Source organism: Ambystoma mexicanum, chromosome 5q (genome assembly GCF_040938575.1).
Source record: "Ambystoma mexicanum isolate Mex_15411 chromosome 5q, UKY_AmexF1_1, whole genome shotgun sequence".
Taxonomy (NCBI): Eukaryota; Metazoa; Chordata; class Amphibia; order Caudata; family Ambystomatidae; genus Ambystoma; species Ambystoma mexicanum.
The window spans coordinates 415,558,749-415,578,228 of record NC_090933.1 but is presented as its reverse complement, the minus strand read 5'-3'; the positions used below and the strand labels follow the sequence as shown (position 1 = coordinate 415,578,228).

Sequence of the window (19,480 nt, the reverse complement as noted above, 5' to 3'; positions counted from 1 at the left end):
TGGAGGAAATTACCGCGAGCAGAAACTTTCGCGCTTTCGGTTGACACTGGAGGCGAAGAAATCCACTTGTGGGGTCCCCAAAGGGCGAAGATCTCCAGGAGAATCTCTTGAGCCAGCTCCCACTCGTGAGAGATCGCGCTCTACCTGCTCAGAGAATCCGCGGTCTCGTTTTCGTCTCCGGCCAGATGAACTGCCGAGATTGAAATTTCCTGCTGGATGGCCCAGAACCAGAGCTGCATCGCCTCCCTGCACAGAGGAAGTGACCCTGCTCCCCTCTTTTTGTTGTGTTGTGTGTCAGAATCAGGACATTCTTCCCTCGCAGACGGCCCTCAGCTCCAACAGATTGATATGGAGTATGGACTCTGATGGAGACCAACGACCGCTGACTGTCAACTCGTTGGTATGAGCTCCCCATCCCGTGAGGGATGTGTCCGTCATGATCGTCACCTCCGGCCAGGGTAGCCAAAATGGAGCCCCCGTCATCAGATTGCCTTTGACGGCCCACCACAGAAGGTCCTGGGCGACCAAGGGCGGCACCTAAACAGGGTCTGACATCTTGCCGGAGGACTGTGACCACTGCATCTTGAGAGCCCATTGCAGAGATCTCATCCGCAACCTGGCCTCTGGCACCAGAAAAATGCAGGATGCCATGAGGCCGAGCAACCTCAAGAACTCGAACGCCGGGAGACTCTGGGCATGTTGAAACTTGTGCACCATCTGCAGAATGTGATGAGCCCTCACCTAGGGAGAGAAACACTGCCCCAGGGATGTGTTGAGCACTGCTCCGATGTACTGGAGCTGCTGAGTTGGCATCAAGTGGGACTTCTTTAAGTTGAGGGAGAAGCCCAGCTTGTGAAGGGAGTGGCAGGTGATCCAGGACTTGCAATCGTCCAGGTAGGGGTAGACGTGAATCCCCCCTTTCCTGAGATATGCTGCTACCACCACCATGAGCTTGGTGAAAACCCTCAGGGCGGAGGTCAATTCGGACAGCAGGACCCCAAACTGAAAGTGCGAGTCGCCAACCACGAACCTCAGGTACTTCTTGTGCTTGGGATGGATCGGCATATGAAAGTAAGTCCTTGAGGTCGAGAGACACAAACCAGTCCTGAAGTTGAAGGGTCAGGAGGACTTGAGAGAGAGTAACCATCTTGAACTTGTCCTTCCTGAGGAGCTTGTTCAAACCACGCAAGTCCATGATGGGTCTCAATCCCCCGTCTTTCATTCGAAATCAAAAAATAACCATCCCTTGTTCCTCTCCGCTACAGGCACCAGTTCTATGGCGCCTTTCTCCAGCAGGGATTTGATTTCATGCGCAAGGAGCGGATCCGGACTCTTCAAAGAGAGATTTACTGGTGGATTATCGTGAGGCCTCTGCCGGAAAGGAAGACAGTAGCCGTGGGCTATGATCTCCAGAACCCACACATCTGAAGTAATGGCACGCCATTCTACAAGATGCTGTGCTAGCCTTCCCCCAACCGGCGAACCATGGGACATGGCCTCATGACTGAGCTGAAGCAGCTCCGGCAGTGCCTGAGGGTAAAGCGGCAACTGCCCGAGCGGCTCTGGCACCTCGAGTACCTTGTTTTCCACCTCTGGCACTCCTATGGTAGCCCCTTTGACTTGCAGCACCTCTCGATCTACCAAAGAAAGAGTAGTATCGAAAGGAGCCTCCCCTCCATTGCTGTCCCCTAGGATGAAAAGGCAGAGGTTGGCGAACTGCAGCGCTCAACGACTTCGCTGCAGCTTTGGAGGTCTGCAACCTTTCAAGGCTCTCGTCAGCCTTGCTACCAAAAATATGTTCACCATCCAAGGGCATGTTGAGAAGCCAGGCTTGCACATCAGGAGCAAACCCCGACTTCCGCAACCACGAAAATCTGTGCATTACGGTGCTCGCCGCCATGGACCGGCTGAGACAATCTGCCATGTCCAGACCCGACTGAACGGATTCACACATGGCATCCTTGCCATCCTGAACAAGAGCAAGAAAGCCATCCCGTTCCTCCCCTTCGGGAATATGTTCAGCCGCCAAAGAGACAATTCCACAGAGTATGAGTGAAACGTGCTAAAGCACACACAGAGTTGGCTGCCTGTAAAGCCATACCCCCTGAAGAAAAGACTTTCTTCGTCCAGCCATCAAACCGTTTGTCATCCCTATCAGGAGGGATGGTAGGGTACGACGCCTGTTTTGCCGGGGCCGTAGCCGCCTGCACCACCAAACTCTCCGGGAGTGGGGTGCGTAGTCAAGTAGCTGGGGTCACTACTGGCAGGACAGTATTTATTTGGCAAAGACTTGCCCACTGCCGGGAGACTCTCCGGAGCAGTCCAAGCCGCTGCCACCCTTCTTTGCAAGGCCATATGGAATGGCAGTACCGGATCAGTTGGTGGACCTTGGTCCAAGATGTCTGACAGGTCATCCTGCAGAAAATCCCCTGGTGGCGCAGACCACCCCAAGTACTCTCTCACCCTCGACATGAGGCGCCGGTTCGAGGATTCAGCATGCGTACCCGGCTCAGGCCTGCCAAACTCAACCTCCGGGGCGGTGTCCAGACCACTGGCGCTGTGCAAGGACTGGCGCAGGTCTTGTAACTGGCTATGACCAGATAATACATCATCAGGAACCTCCTCAGGAACCAGACCTTCATCAGACCCTTCCTCCAACTCAGAAATATGGTTAAGAGGCTGGAATAAATCCCTGGATGAGGGTACAGAAAAAGGCACGTGTTTAGACTTGGCCAGAGCCTTCCTCAGGGTTTTGACCAGTCTCTGGGGCACCTCCGAGAAATCCTCCTCGAAAGGCGTCGACGGAATCGGCGTCGACATCTAGCGCGGCTCCGATGGCTTCGACACAGGCCTCGAGGGCAGAGCCCTGAGCATGTCCTTTGACAGCCTCGGCGCCGATTGCTTCCTCGGAGGCGGAGCCTCGAGAGCGTCCTTCGACGGTCTCAGCGCCGACGTCTTCTTCGAAGACCTCACAGGCTCCGACGGTCTTGATGGCTTTTAGGACCGGGACCTGGAGGGAGCATGGCTAGAGCGATCCACCTTGTCCGACCGGGACCTCGAAGGTTCCCGGTGATCGCGACGACCGGGCGAGACCGAAGGCGTGTGAACAGTGTCTCTAGCACGTTCCCTGCCAGCGTCTTTCGACTGAAAAATCGCCATCAACTCCTTACAAAATGAATCCCATTCTGCAGGAGAGGAATGCTTGGTGGCACAAGCAACCCGCCAACAGGCAGAGTCCTCGGAGGAGGACAGAGAAGGTGACCGGTGATGGCGCTTCCATGAGTGCCTTGAAGAGGCAGAGGAATGGCGGGACCCACTCCGGGACCGAGACCCCCTGGACTTACGCCGACCATGCAGAGAGTCGTCCCTCGAATCGTCAGTCGAAAGCCCAGTGGATTTCGATTTCTGGGGCTTGGACACCTTACCGACAGAAAGCTTCTTCTTACGCTCCTGCAAGGCCTTCGAAGTTAACGACTGGCAATCGTCACAATCATCCGTGGCGTGGTCCTCACCGAGGCACCAGAGGCAGGCGTGGTGCGGGTCCGTCAGCGACATCTTGGAACCGCAGTCCCGACACTTCTTGAAACCCGGCCGCGGGGTAGAAGATGACAAAGACATCAGAAAATATTCACAAACAAACGGGTTCGAAGAACCGATAGAATAACTCAGAAGAACCGAGGCGCGCCGAGATCTCCGAAGTGAACACGTTCGCGGAAAAAACGGAACTGAGGCTACGGGTGTCGTTTGTCCTACTTATAACATCCGGTGATGTCGGCTCGACAGAGGCCCTTGAGGACAGCGTATCGACGTCATTGACGCAGATGCTGAAAATTTTCCAAAGCAGCACAGCTGTGGTGATTACCTGTCATAGATATGGAATATGTCAGAGGACCCAATCCCCTCAAACAGATATTTCTGGAGGGTGAGTGACGCCGGAACCCGAGTTATCCCCTCAATGATCTCGGCCACCTCCCTCCAGAACCCCGCAATCAGTGGGCAGGCCCAGTACATATGAAATGAGTCAGCATTTTGGTCCCCACATTTCTGACATTCCCCAGTACAGTTTTCACAGAACCTGGCCATCTTGGCCGATGTGTAATGTAATTTATTCAGAATATTAAACTGATCAAGCGGAGGCCAGCGCTTAATGATACGGCCTTGGTCAGTTGACAGTATTTGAGCCATTTCTCTGCATCGATCGTCACCCCCATGTCTGCCTCCGAGGTTGCTTTAATTATATTTGAGGAATGGGAGTGTGATTGTATCATAGCATAAAGCGTGGATATGCAAGATCTGGACCCACAGGTCACAGCCCTGATGCATTCATGAGAGGGCGGTTCATCCGGGAATAGCGGCCATCTAGTGCTGAATGCTACTTTCATGCGATGGTACTGGAGTATTCTGAGTTGACCTCCTCCGACTGTGTCAACTAAGTCATCAAGGGTCACATATTTCCCATTCGGAAACATATCCTGCATTTTTCTCTCTCTATTGGGATCCCATGTCTTCTGCAGATCACAATTGAACGAGGGTGAGATACTGGGGAAATTCCATAGTGAGGCTTCCGGGTCATACAGTGCTTCTACCTGTAGTCTTTTGTAGATCAAGGACCAGGCGTGGTCTGTGACACTGACCGGGTCAAATTTGCATGAGTCCCTGTGTCGTGTGTTAAATAGGATGGATCGGAGTTCGGTCGGGGAAGCTGCCTATCGCTCTATTGGGATATGTGGTGCATTGTCCAATGGTTCATTCCAGTGCTTGGCGAATTGGACTTGTGACACCAGGTAATAAACTTCAAAATCCGGTGCAGCGATACCCCCCATACTGTATGGTTCAACAAGTTTTTACCATTTTATCCTGGCTGCTCCCCCGTTCCACACAAACGAGGTGGCTGTGGATTGGAGTCTAGCAAAGAACGCCCTGCCTGACCAGATCGGAATATTTCCAAAGAGATAGAGCTTTGGGGAGAACCAAAATTTTCAGCACTGCAATGCGCCCGTATGGGGAGTCTAGCCCATATCTGCAGTTTAACAATAAGTGATTGCAAGAGTTGGTCATGGTTGTCTGCGTATAAAGACATTCTGTCCCTGGATCCGATTATACCCAGATACCATATCAGTGCAGGAGACCATTTCAGGTCATAGGTATTGGTTGGGCGTTCTGTAGCAGGTGTAAGAGGGAATATCTTGGATTTGGAGCTGTTGATTTTATAGCCTAAGTATTAGGATTCAGCAAACTTATGTATGTCTGTCATGATGGGGCCCAGGTTCGTTTCAGGGTCGTGAATATAAAGGAGCGTGTCATCCGCATACGGGGATATATACTGGGTTGGGCCTGTCATTCTGATTCCCCTATGCCCGTGATTCTGCCGGACAAATGCTGCCATTGGTTCGATTGTCAAGGCAAATAATATGGGAGAAAACAGACATCCCTGTCTGGTACCCCTGCCTAGTAAGAACATTTTGGAGAGGGTTTGATTAGTAAGGACCTTAGCTCTGGGTATGGTATATAGCAACAGGACATATTTAAGTAAATGGGGGCCCATCCCGAAGCTCTTGAGCACTGCAAACAAATATTCCCATGATACGGAATCAAAAGACTTTTCAGTGTCTAGGGAGATTACAGCTGCCCGTGCCCCAAGATCAATCTGTGCCATAACCCCAAATAATCTTCGGAGATTCAGAGCGGTGGACCGCATCAGGAGGAAGCCCCCGGGTGGACCATACGTCTATTATTTCTAATCTGGTATCATTTTCTTCAAATATTTCCTAAAACGAAATGAAGGTTCAGGATAAGCTTATTCCCTAGGCAGGGTTAATTATTGGGCAGGGTTATTTATTGGGCATGTCTACAGTGACAAGGTCATGCTGTGGGAAACCTGAAGGTGTCTCACTTACCAGTCTCTGGGGATCTGTCACCCAGGAGGCGAGGACACCGCCATTACTATTGGATCCAGTTCCCGGGGGTGGACCGGTGAGGGAGGATCACCTGGATGGGGGTTCCTCTGGGAGTGGAAGTGGGACACCAATGGGCGAGACGCATTATTCCCCCCTTTTCTAAAACCTTTTCTCCATCCTACCCCGTAGGATACTCGAACACTCTACACCCCCCTTTTCCGACATGAACACTTTCGCACATCACAAAAGACGGACAAACACCAAAGTCGTCTACCTGACATGTCCCAACACCACGGTCAGTCAAAGTCAGGCAATTGACAACCCTTTCCCTTCCCCACAGGGATAAAAGGTGGAGCATGAGAGCACAAGACGAGCAAGGCAAACCGCACGACGAGACAGCTAACTCAGCATGGCTGTTCAAGAGGAGGAGAAAGACGGCACAAACTGAGAGGGTGACAAGGAGAGAAGCGACGTTGCTCTTTCCAGGCCAGGCCCGTGAAACCTCCACAGAAGGAATTGTAAGACTGCAAACAACAGCCAGCGTGTGTTGCAGCAGATGTCAATGGTAGACAAGGCCCTCCTCCACTGATAACCAAGCCGAGGTGAGACGCTTGCCACCGTGGTACAAGCCTTCACTCCAGAGACAAGGAAAAGCCAAGTGATTCATCACAGCGGGTGAGTCGAGGGGAGAGCCGATAAGAAACCGGACTGTGTTTGAACAAAAGTAGCAAAACGGCTAATTGAAGCAAGTACAAAGAACTGTTCGTTTGATACAAGAGGGGAAATCCAGCTACAGAGGAGTCAGACATCACGTAGGTGTTCACTTGAGCAACTCTGGGTGATAACCCTGTTAAAACTACCGTTACCAGAAGGCCTTGGGAGAAAGGCGAGAAGGGGGTCAAATCGGTCATACAGGGGTCTAGTAAAATCCTCTGTAAAGCTGAAAGCCTTTGACTGACAGATGATTGTGAAGCTAAGGGAAGCAAATCCTGCATCATAAAGTTATTGCTAACAACCTCTTGTGGATCTAAGCCTGAGAGATGGGGATATGGGGGTGAAAAGACAACATCCAATGTGCAAGCAGAAAGAAACTTTTGTTTATTGTTTTGTTTAAGACATCAGGTCCTCAAAGGCAAGAGACTTTTTGTAGAAAAGAGACTTACACACCGAAGGCCCTAATAAGTTGAGAACGGAAAGCTTGTGCTGGGAATGCTCGAGAGTGTGCTGTGCTCCAGAGTCCTACCTTGTCCCGTGCTCAAATAGTGGAGAAGGGTGACCCGACTACCTCACCCTGACTTATTATTTGTAAGCACTTCTTCTTTACCTGTGAACCTTATCCAACACTAGTGTTAAAGATTGGCAATAGGTTTTTCTTAGTATAGGCCCTTTTATTAGACACCACTAGGACTGCCTTATTATTATTTGATGGTCGTATCTTGCTCGCATCTTAGATTCAGGTTTAGAGTAGGCGTTTTTCCAACCCGCATATACAGTTTAATAAACACCCTTGAACTGTCATCACCTGTGTGTGTTTTTACTGTTGCCACCATGAGTTCCTTACAATGTAGACAACTATAAACTTCAAAGCTAACATACAATAACCACCAAGCATTCATTTTAACCACATATTTTGGGAAATAGGATTTCGATTTGTTTCTCATTTGATAAAACGAATTAATGTTTGGTATGAGATACCAACAACAAGAGAAAGGTTTTGGGCAATAATCATTTTCCCCGTTTGAATATTTACAATCATGAGGTTTACTCCTTTTCACAGAAATACATTATATTTACTCAAGATATTTACAATATTACATTGCTTCGAACCCTGATTAGCAATAATTCTACTGAAGGAAAACACTTAACAGGAAAACTAATATTTGTGAGAAGATCATACCTCTGTATCTTGATGATGAACTACAACCAAGTTATCCACAACATTTACTGCAAACTTGCCAGTTCGATTCAGCTTCAGAACATGCATCTTTTTACAGGAACCTTCCCTATTGGAACATAAACAGAGGACACTAAATGCAAACATCAAACGGTTGTTTTTATTTCAGCTTCTTTCAGTATCTTAAGAACTGCTTTACTTATTTTTTTTATTGACATTTCATATAAACAACAACTCTCAACCAACATCCAACCCCTCCCCCCTCACCCACCGATCCCTTACAAAGGCACACGGGCAATCGCCATACCTTGAGACCGACCAAAGTACACAACCAATAATCCACGACGCATGTCAACGAGTAGCACGCGCCATACAGCAGCAAGTCCCAAAAGTCCATGCAGCAGAAAAGAAGGGCCACAACTCAGTGCATTCCCATCCCCCGCTCCTCCTGTATTTCCATTGTCCGGGGCTACATAATTATGATAAACCCCACGTGGTGCGTGTCTCATTCAATTTGTGATGATGAAACGGAAGTTCCCGTGATGAGCAAGAGCCGAGCCCCCCCTTCCACCCGGTTGGTTGAGAAGGTATGACGTATAAGCGTCCCACATCCTCCTATCTCCCCAACCCTTCCCTTGCATTACACCCCATCTCGATTCCATTTCATTGCATTGCAATACAGAATGTCCTGAGACCACTGAGCAATCATTGGGGCGTCCCTCCTACCCCACCCCATAGCAACCCTGCGCTTGGCCAAAATTAGCAGGAGGCTTATCAGTTTCCGAGTCTCTTTCGGTACCTGTGCAGTGTACCCCAGCAGGCCCATTAACAGGTCTGGAGCGAACCGCTGACCTGCAATTCCCCCAATCACATCAAACAACCCCTCCCAAAAGTGGTCAAGCAGCGCGCATTCCTATGCCACATGGAGAAATCCTGCAGGTTCGCACCAGCACCTGACACAGGCCCCAGACCTTTGAGGGAAGTACCGATGCAACTGAACCGGAGAATAATAAGAACTGCTTTACTTATGCTATCATGCTTTCAGATGAGATGCTCAGCTGAAAGAGAAGAGAAGATAGGGTAAATCGATAGATGTGTTTCATCCACATCGATGACGTAAGTTCACATAGAAAGTACAGCACACAAAAACAATTAAATAACTGCAAATTGAGTGCTGAACTTGCAGCTCTCTAACTCTAGCTGATCCTAAGGATTAGAAATGCAACCATCCAAGTCTAGCAGAGAACCCAACAATCGGTTATATGTTTTACTCTACCGCAAATGTCTGCAGCCACTGGCTCTCCAGATGCTTTGGACTACAACTTACATCAGCCATAACATGCATAATCAATGGTAGTGACTCAAGGGAGGCATAGTTGAACATCTTGAGAGCCACAAGTTGCAGACTCTTGCTCTACTGAATGAAACCATTTTGAGTGTGCTACTATAACAATGGTTATCACAACTCTTAAGTCGCTGCCCCCCCACCCCAGTGCTACGAACTTGGCATATATACAGAGGGTCGATTTTGACTTTATACTAGGTGTTTGATCTTTACCACAAACCTCTGGGACATTCAATGTTGTGGAGCAATTGCAATGTGAAACTATGCATCCTGAATCGTAATGGAGCACATGGATTACTAAACAAGTAAATTCCTGTATATAGGAGTAAAGGAAATATCTGATGTTCCGTAAGGGACACAGAACAGAAACCGCCCTTCTAGACTTAAAAAACGAAATCACTAACATCCTCGACAAGGGTAAGCCTGCCCTCCTCCTCCACCTCCACCTCGACCTCGACCTCTCAGCAGCGTTTGATTTGGTAGACGATAACACACTCACCAGTCATCTCAAGCATGCAGCCCACTTCACTAAGGACGCAGCATCTTGGGTAACCTCCTTTCTAGAGGGTAGAGCCATGAAAGTATTCTCAAACATAGCCCATGCTGCACCTTCCATCATCCACTGCGGTGTCCCACAAGGCTCATGCACTGCCCCCACGCTCTATAACCTCTTTACCAAGCCTCTCTTTGATAAACTGGACGAACTTGGGATCACATACACAAATTACGCTGACGACACCCAGGTCCTCCTTCCCCTTACAGGGCATTATCATCAAGACGTCACCACCCTACACCAAATCTACTCCACCATACAAGCGTGGATGGCTACTAACAGACTCTGTCTGAACGGAGACAAGACCGAAATCCTCATTCTAGGCCAAAAATCCACACTCTCCAACCTCGACCCACTCTACCTCAACTTCAACATAGATAACTGCATCATCCCAGTATTATCCTCAGTCAGAACACTTGGGGTACACATAGACGCGACCCTTTCCATGGACAAACAAGTCAGCGCCATAGTATCGGCCTCCGCACTGAGCAACAAACTCATCAATGCAATAAAACCATTCCTGACCAAGGACAACTGCCTCTCCATAGCTAGAGCAACCATAGGAGCCAAACTAGATTACTGTAATGCTCTCTTAGCCGGCACCTAAAAAAAAAACCTGTCCAGGCTCCAAACAACACAAAACAACGCCCTTAGAGCAGCCCTCACCATGCCAAAAAGAGATCATATCACGCAAGCCAGGAAGTCAGCTCACTGGCTCCCAGTCAAGGACCGCATCTCTTTCAAAATCCTTACTACCACCCACAAATGTATCTACCTCACAGCTCCCTCATACCTATCTGACACACTACACAGATCTCAATCCACTAGACCGACCAGACAACAATACACCAACCAACTCACCATACCTCGCATCAATAGGACTAAGGCAGGAGGCATAGGCTTCCCCTTCCTCGCACCTAAACTGTGGAACGCTCTCCCCACTGACCTCAGAGCGGAAACATCTCTCACCTCCTTCCGCAAAAAGCTCAAAACTGCCCTCTTCAACTAACCATATGTTCCCAGCCACTCTCCGTCCAATGTAGGTATGCATGTAAGGATATTTGCGTCCAATGTAACACTTACGGACTTGAACTTTATGTAACTAAGTATAAGCAACTATGTAACTAGCGCCACAATGCCTTCGGTCTGCTGTGCGCTTAACAAATCCAAATAAATAAATAAATAAATAAATAAATAAATAAATAAATAATGTAGGGACAGCATCCTGAATTTCTCATCCTTCCCCAACTTGTTCAGCACCTGGATATAAAGGTTTAGTCGCAATTGGTCTGAAACTTTCTTTCATATAAAAAGTAACAGGGTTAGATCCATTTACGCACTGTGATGATGACTATCTCTCCACTTTGTTCTCGTTTATCATAGTATCGACTTCTTGAACAGCCACTGGAGTAGCAGAGCATTTGATCCTGTAGCCGTCTATGGGATTTTGTTCAAAGAGACAAGATGGTTCCAGTCACTTTGGTGTTAAGTGGGAAAGCATGAGGTGGACTTCATGTTTTGACAGGAGTGGTTGGTGACTTATCCAATCCACTGATGGTTGACCATCTCTTCTTTCTCATTGGTATTGTAGGAAAGCCCATAGACGCTCACACCAGAAAAAAAGACAACCCACTAGGGATAAAGGCCCAATACACCTCTTGCAAGGATAACAACGTTTATTTCCACATAAAAGGAAAAAACGCAACAAAGAACTCTGCTGCTGTGGAAAGTGCTGCCAAAATCTGCCTGAGCAGCACATTATAAGGATGTACAGCATCATCTGTGACATCATTGCATACAGAAGAAACCCTCGCGGCCGATTGGTGCAATCCTACACGTAGGTTACCTGCTCCAGAGGGGATGCCACTTCACTGGTCCAGCCCTGCCCGTCCAGCTTCTTCCATGTGGGTGATGTTGCAGCCGTCATCGGTCAGCAGATGGCCAAGTAGCAATTTCATTACAAACTAAAAAACACATCCATATCTATGTAAAAATGCGCCTGGTACGAACAGACAGGGGCTAAGGGAGAAAGCAGAGGTCATACTAACTTACACCATTCACTCGCTCCCAGAAGGGCCGACACTTCTCCAAGGTCTCCCACCCTCGTTTGTGGGTTATAATTTCATCCCTCCCTGGACCAAGCAGCACAAATCACGTGACATAGAAGTAAAGGAAGGAAGCCCTGCTTTGCAATCGTTTGATCGATCAAGGGTCCAGCATGTTTATGGTCAGTGATTATATGGTACATTGGAATTCAGGGGTCCTAAAGCCAGGGCATTTGGGTGCTATAATTTAGAATTGGCGCTGGTGGGGGGTTGGAGGCCTGTGCTCTCCTTCTCATTGGATTGCACTGTTTGCAGACGCACAGCCCTCCTCCCGTGGCCTTGCACGGCACATTCTTCCCAGGGCTTGAAGGTTGGTAACTTTTTAGGACAATGAAGGGTTTTATAGGTCTGAGAAGCTCTGGCTTTTCTCATCAGAATCTGGGATACAACGTATTCCTTTGCTCATGTTCACGGCCTAGGCCTGGGGTGCTGACTCCTGCGTTACGTTTAAGCAGTGTGCCACAATATGGCTGTTAATATCTAAAATAGCCGCTATTCTCGCATGTACACTGCATCTATGAAACGTGCACTAATGCAATCGTGCAGACACCTTAAGGGTACCACCTCCCTCCCAGTCTCTTACATTACCTCTGACTGCCTTTGCCTTATTCTAAAGCGCTTGCGGGAAGATTGTGTCCCCTTCCCAACAGTATTTCCGACTGATGATACAGGTGGTGCTGTTGGCCAAAGGGGATGGGTTGAACCCGCTAGTGAAATCCTCTCCTCTGTTGGCAGTGCTATGATCTTCTAAAGTCTTAACCCATTGGCCCAACTCAACAGATTTAAGAGCGTTTGTCTAAGTATTTATTCTGGTTGCTTCTTTGTCTGCATAAGCAACAGGTTTGAGCCTGAGAAAAGGAAATGCATGATTTTATGTTGGCTTTGAACTTAATACCTGTTAGACATAGCAAGAAGATTTTTTTTAAAAAATATATGTACTTTTTTTAGTTGACATTAAGCCGTTTGAAAACAAAGTAATTGTGGGACCGCCAGGGGGCGCGGTGCAGGATGGCAGCAAGCTAGGGAGCTCCAGAGAAAACGGGGACGGAATCGCTAAAAAAACGTGATTCAGCACGCTGACATGCCTCCTACTAATGAAGCCTGCACAATAAAACTACGACAGGATCCAGATGATAATTGCCGCTGCCAGTTTTATGCCCGCACTGCTGTGATACGGACCAGCGGCCTCGCTGCAAGCAGGGCTGCAACGCAAGCCCGCCAAAATTCAGCGCCCTCCCCCAGAGACCGCAACAGCCAGAGCGATCCACTGCTCCGATCCACGGCGGAGCGAGTGAAGAGGGGCCCCGGCATCCAACGTGCAGAGTCGAAAGCCCCCTACCCTCCACCACCCTCGGCCTCGCAGCCCCCAACCTGCTGACACCGGAGCAGAGGGGCCAGGCAGGCACACGCCGAAGGTGACACGCTGCCGGCGGAGGGCGGATGCATGACTGGGCACTCTCGGCATCTCCCTAATCCCTGCTGGCCCGCAACGCACGCCAGCCCTCTGGCCCATAGGCGGCCTCACTTCACACATCAAGCTGCAGCGGGGCCTCACTAAACCCGCAGCCCACCGGAGCCGAGCCCAGAGTCAACGCTGAAGCGAGCCTGAGGGATATGCATAAGGTGAGAGGGGCTGGGTGGGGTGCGCAGCAGCCATCCCATCCCCGTGCCCCCCACCCTCTGAGGGCCCCATCACGACTTACCACTGCACAGTGAGGCAAACCCCTTAGCCACGGGTAAAGGGCCTAGAAAAGCACCTATAGCACCGCTGGCACGCCCCAGCAGGAGCCATGGGGACAAAGCAGCAGATCATCCCTCACACCCAACCATCCCGTGGGAGCGGAACCCCCCCAGCCCAGGCAGAGCGGGGCGTACCTAGAAACATGCACAGGGACCTGGACACCCCACCAATGCCAAGGTGGCAAACTCAGCGTCATACTCCCCCATAGCCACCACGACAAGTGTAACCTCTACTCAGTGCGGAAGAAGGGCATCAGACTTTCCTCCCAGCCCATCCAACTCTGGGGAGCGGACCCCCCTGCCACATGACCCAGCCAGAGGGGGGGGGGCAAGACCAGGCTTGTGAACGGATACACTGACACCCCTCAGCCTGGGGGGGCAAACAGCATCGCGCAGCCTTGCAGCCAAACGGATATAGTGAAACGCCCGTGCAAAACGGTTCGAGGGCATTTCACCCCCCCGCCCAACCAAACACAAGGAGTGAATCCCCATCCCCTCGGGGTCTGGACAGTAAAGGGACAAGCCAAGCTATCCCATACACTAGTGGACCCGGACCTCCTTTATAACCTGGGAGGCAGCTACATCGACACATTGCCCCGCAACCACACCAAAAGGAAAGACACTAGCATACAGCGGGCCACCTGTATCCAGCAGATCATCCCCCCAGGCAATGCCCTAAACCCGCGACGAGCCAGACACCAACACCTGCCCCACACACAAGTTAGAAGAATGATGAAGCCTGTCAATCCCGTGGTCCGTCACACCTTCCCCTAACTTGGGGGGACGCCACCAAGAGTCCCAGCAGGGCACCGACGGGCACCAACAATCCAGCGGGGATTGAGCTCCTCACTAATGCTGGACATTTACGCCCGCTATACCCCCCAAGTAAACCCAAGCAGACGGGGTGTGCGCAGGAAGCACAAATACAAGAAAAAAAGGTTTGCAGACCGGGCCAGCTGCAAGAGGCGGAGCAGGCGCAGCACGTCGCCCGCGCATGCAAAAAGGTACTCGCTCCCCTCCACTGGCAGAACCCCCAGCAATCCCCACCCCCACCAAACCAAGGAGGCCCAACCGCAATAAAGTAGAGGTGGATGTACAAACAACTACAAACCATCCTGGCAGAGATGCAGATAATTGGGCAGAGGACGCAGGAAACAAATGATACGGTACTGGACATCAAACGTGACTTGCAAGAAGTCCAAACCCGCCTGACAGCTCAAGCCGAGCGCATCACGGATAACGAGCAGCAGATCAGCGCATTGGAAGACAATTGTGCATCCAACGAAACAGAGCTTGACGGGGTCATAAGGGAAGTTCAGAAACTGGGGCAGAAAATGGATTACCAAGAAAATTGCTCCCGCCGGAACAACCTACGGGTGGTGGGACTACCTGAAAATGTGGAAGGGGCGAGCCTGGAGACCTTCATGCAGGGCTTTCTGCGGGACACCCTCAAAATAGAAAACCCAGAGGATTTTACAATCTAGATAATCCAGAGGGCGCCCATCCCCAAACCCCCGCCAGACCAACGACCTAGGATAGTGACCATGCACCTGCTTAATTTCCAACACAAGATGCTAATCCTCAAAGCATATAGAGCTGTCGGCCCTATCAAAATAGGCCCCGGGGACATACGCATATACAACGACTACTCACTGGAGGTCTCGAGGCACCAGAAAGAATTCAACCCGATATTCGAGGGGGGACCACATCGGGGCTACTCACCCTGGGTTGGGGCACAGATGCCTACTGTTGGGATTAGGCCGTGAGTTAAGGTGACCCAACATTCAGATCTTTTGGTTTGGTTAATAGTTAGTATTGACTCATGTTGGAGTCACTTTAAGGTGTTCACTCTCCGGAAATATCAATCGTGCCCACACGTCAATGCCCTCATACCTCGCCACGCGCAAAGACATAGCTAACAGACACATAGCAGACCGCACACACCAACTCACATACCCCATGGCACTCAATATCCACTTGCTGACGCTTAACATCCTTGAAACATTTGTGTATAGGCACGTTACAAATGCCATATCATATCCAAGGGCTGGGGCACCCCATCAAACGCAGAAGGATGCTCAACAGCATGAGGGTTCTTCAAAGGGACATAATTTTCCTCCAGGAAACACATCTAGGAGGTAGCGAGTCAGCAAAACTGCAGAGAGGGTGGGTGGGCACAGCATTCCGCTCCCCATGCCATGCGAAAAGGGGACGTTACAATACTTTCAATACTGATCAACAAGTGGGTACCCTTCCAGACTAAACACACAATAGCCGACAATGAGGGCAGGTACATACTCGCTCAGGGCCACCTACGCCAACACATGGTCACCCTCCTAAATGTGTACGCACCCACATCAGACTCTCCAAACTTCTTCACGCAGATGTTTGCGACCTGCGAGCCATATCTGGGGAACCTCACTTTCATAGGAGGGGACTTAAACCTTACCATAGACCCACACTTCGATCGGTTCGGGGACACAACAGTGAACCCCAACCCACTCAAGAAATGGTCCGCCTTAACGTCACTGATGCAGGACCTGCGCATGATAGACATATGGAAGGATACACAAGGCTAGAAACAAGACTACACATTTTACTCGCACCCGCACCATTCCTACTCGTGGCTCGACTACTGGCTTATCCCAGCAACTGCTCGATACCTAGTGAATGAATGCGCGATTTTCCCATCCACTCCCTCAGAGCATGCGCCAGTTAGCCTAAAAATTACCCTCCCTGACGACCTAGTGGAAAAATTGGCGCAAGAAACCACGCGATTCTGGGACTCAAATCTAGACCACGGCTTCTCCACTCACAAATGCTGGGACGCTTATAAGGCATACCTGAGGGGACAATGCATATCGAGCTGGGCACACAAACGCAAATCATGAGGAGAAGATACCGCCCGCCTTAAGGAAGAACTAGCCAGGGTAGAGTCTGCCCACAAGAAAAAACAGAAGTAAACCTTTAAAGCCATACTGAACAAACTTTGTGCCGAGATAGCTCAGCTTACAGCCAACAGGGCCCAAAAATCATTTACCAGCTGGTCCCAGGCGTATTATTTGGAAAATGACAGGCCCCTCAGGTCTATGGCCCTAGCTCTGAAGCAAAGGCAAGCTGCACAAGCAATAGTCTCCATACAGGACAAAGAAGGTAAACAGCTTCTCTGGGACGCGCAGATTAACGCCAGGTTCAGAGAGTTCTTCCAGGAGCTTTACACGTCCACAGACTCCCCCCCCCAACCCGCGAAATAGATGCCTTCTTATACTCCATACAAATACCCAAAATTCCTAAAGACCAGGAGCCCGCCCTCGGCGCCCGCATCACATCCGCAGAAATTGCCAATGCAATCGGCGCATTATCTTCGGGTAGGGCCACCGGACCTGACAGGATTCCAATAGACCTGTATAAAGAACTAGAGGATGACCTGGGGCCCAGACTAGAGAAAGTGTTCAACGAGGCAGAATCCCTAGGTCACCTGCCCCATTCGATGCTTGCCGCAAACATCATCGTATTCCACAAAAGGGGGGAGGGACCCGACCTTATGCGGCTCATACAGGCCAATTTACCTCATAAACGCAGACACCAAAATCCTAGCAAAATGTCTGGTGAAGCGCATAGAAAACAGTCTCCCAAGCATCATTCACACAGACCAAGCGGAATTCATAAAGCAGAGGCACTTGAGTGACAATATCAGAAGGGTGCTGCACTTCATATCGGGGGAGAGAGACCCAGGGGACCTGCTCCTAGAAGTCGACGCTGAAAAGGTCTTTGACAAGGTCCAATGGGAATTCCTATTCAGGGTATTGCCTCGCTATGGTTCCCCCCCACGCCCACCTCATCCAAATGATAAGACTCCTATACACGCGCCCCACAGCCGCCGTAATAACCAATGGAACTATTTCACTGGCATTCGAACTCCAATCGGGCACACACCAAGGATGCCCGCTATCACCACTATTTTACGCCCTCTCTATAGAGCCAATCAGAATCAAGCTCCGGGCCAATGAGGGTTGGACGGGCATCGGTCAGGGAGGAGAGGAGCATCGAGTCGGCCTATACGCTGATGACATGTTGCTGTACATCAGCAACTGCCCCAAAGCCCTTCCATACATCTCCACACTCCTTAGACGGATTGGACTGATGGCAGGGTACAAAATAAACTTCAGCAAATCGGAGGTGATGGCGCTGAGGCCAGACATTCCCTGGGACCCAGGGGGGGGGGGTAGCCCCCTTTGTCTTGCAAACTCAAGCCATCAAATATCTTTGTATCCATATCAGCGCCTCACTGGGGGACCTCAACTATCCCCAAAAATATCGCAGGGAGGGGGGTGCCAGGACCTCCAAAGGTGGGACACACTAAACCTCTCCCTCATCGGGCAGATAAACGCCCTTAAGATGAACTCATTCCCCAAGCTCACATTCATCGCAATGATCATCCCGGTTGGCCCATCACCCGCCTCACTTAAGGAGTTGGATAAGGCAGTTTCCAAATTCATCTGGAGAGGGAAGAAGGTGAGAATTCGACTTCCAATCCTCCAAGCCTCTAAATGGAACGGGGGACTCGCCGCCCCCTCCCTAAAGGCGTACCACCAGGCGGCACAAGTGTGTTGGGTGAATCGCTGGCTGGACACATCAGAACACTCCACCTGGAGAACAATAGAGATCGCACTGATGAAACCTCGAACCCCAATCAAAATAATGGCCACCCATCCCAAGAAATTCCCACCTAGCATTAAGACGCACCCCATATTCGGGCCCACGCTCACCCAGAGGCACAAATTAAGGGCATCACAAGGGGTTCAAACCAGACTGGCACCACTCTGGTCTAGTATAATGGCGGTAATTTCCAGTGAACACGCAGGCATACTTCACCCCATGCAAAATCACGAATGGGCCAAGGTCAGGATAATGGACATCGAGGGAGGGGCAGCGCTGCTAGGGTTCCAAGACGCACGCACTAAACTGGGCCTGGGACAGGGCGACTGGCTCACATATCATAGCATCTGCACCATGCTGAGGCGCCACACCGACCTGTCCCTAGAACAGGGGACTCCCGCCCCCTGCAAGGTGGAGATGGAGCTTTGCCTAGACTCCTTCCCTCGCATACACACTTTTTATCAAATGGCAATCCTGAATAACCAGGGCCGGATCAATGCACTCGCAGGCATATGGTCGGAAGACCTGGGAGCCCAAATCGAAGCGACGGATATTCAAGAGTATTTTGCCGCTATCCCCAAAATTTATGCCAACATTAGGAATAGAGAGATCCAGTATAAAATCGTGCAGAGGCTGTACCACACCCCCTCCACTCTACATCAGATGGGGATCTCTCAAACAAACAAATGCAGGAGAGGATGCGACGCCCAGGGCACATTGGGACACATTATCTGGCAATGCCCAAAAATAGCTCGCTACTGGAGGGACTTCCACAACCAAATCAGGGAAATTGGGGGGGGGGGGACTACCCTCACGCCGGAGATGATGCTCCTTACGGGGGGTGCGAATACCTGGCATCCGGAACCACTCACACGTAAACTGATGGGTCTAATGCTCTTCAAGGCTAGGAAATTACTTATCCACTGGAAAGCCACCAACCCCCCAACCACCGCTGCGCGCAACACACTCCGGGCAAAAACATGTAGGTTAGAATATGCGGCTCTCATAAGGCAACAACCCAGGAATCCTCGAAGTGCAGCAGGAGCCCTTAAACTTAAAGCAGTTTTTGACCCATACATGTAAAAGTAGCGATGGGGGGTGCCCCTCGGCCTTCGTCCATTCCCCATGAGCATGCTACACTCCTCTGGACGTGACAAGGCCAAGTTCTAGCAGGACACAGGCATCCAAGGCACTGAGAGCAGTACAATTCAAGCATTGGGCATACCAAAGCACCGGAAGAGCAACACAGCGTTAGAGGGGGGGTATAGGGGAGGTTGGTTAGTTGTT

At 50.3% G+C, this 19,480-nt stretch overlaps 1 protein-coding gene across 4 annotated transcripts in view; it reads right to left on the bottom strand.

The window, feature by feature from the left end:
• Positions 1–19,480, bottom strand: part of RMC1 (regulator of MON1-CCZ1) — a 1,737,150-nt gene that overhangs the window by 1,060,352 nt on the left and 657,318 nt on the right. For all 4 annotated transcript variants that reach the window (XM_069620905.1, XM_069620903.1, XM_069620904.1 and 1 more), the window contains exon 9: positions 7,795–7,900. In XM_069620905.1, the coding sequence (XP_069477006.1) occupies positions 7,795–7,900 (106 nt within the window). The remainder of the gene's footprint in view (positions 1–7,794; positions 7,901–19,480) is intronic.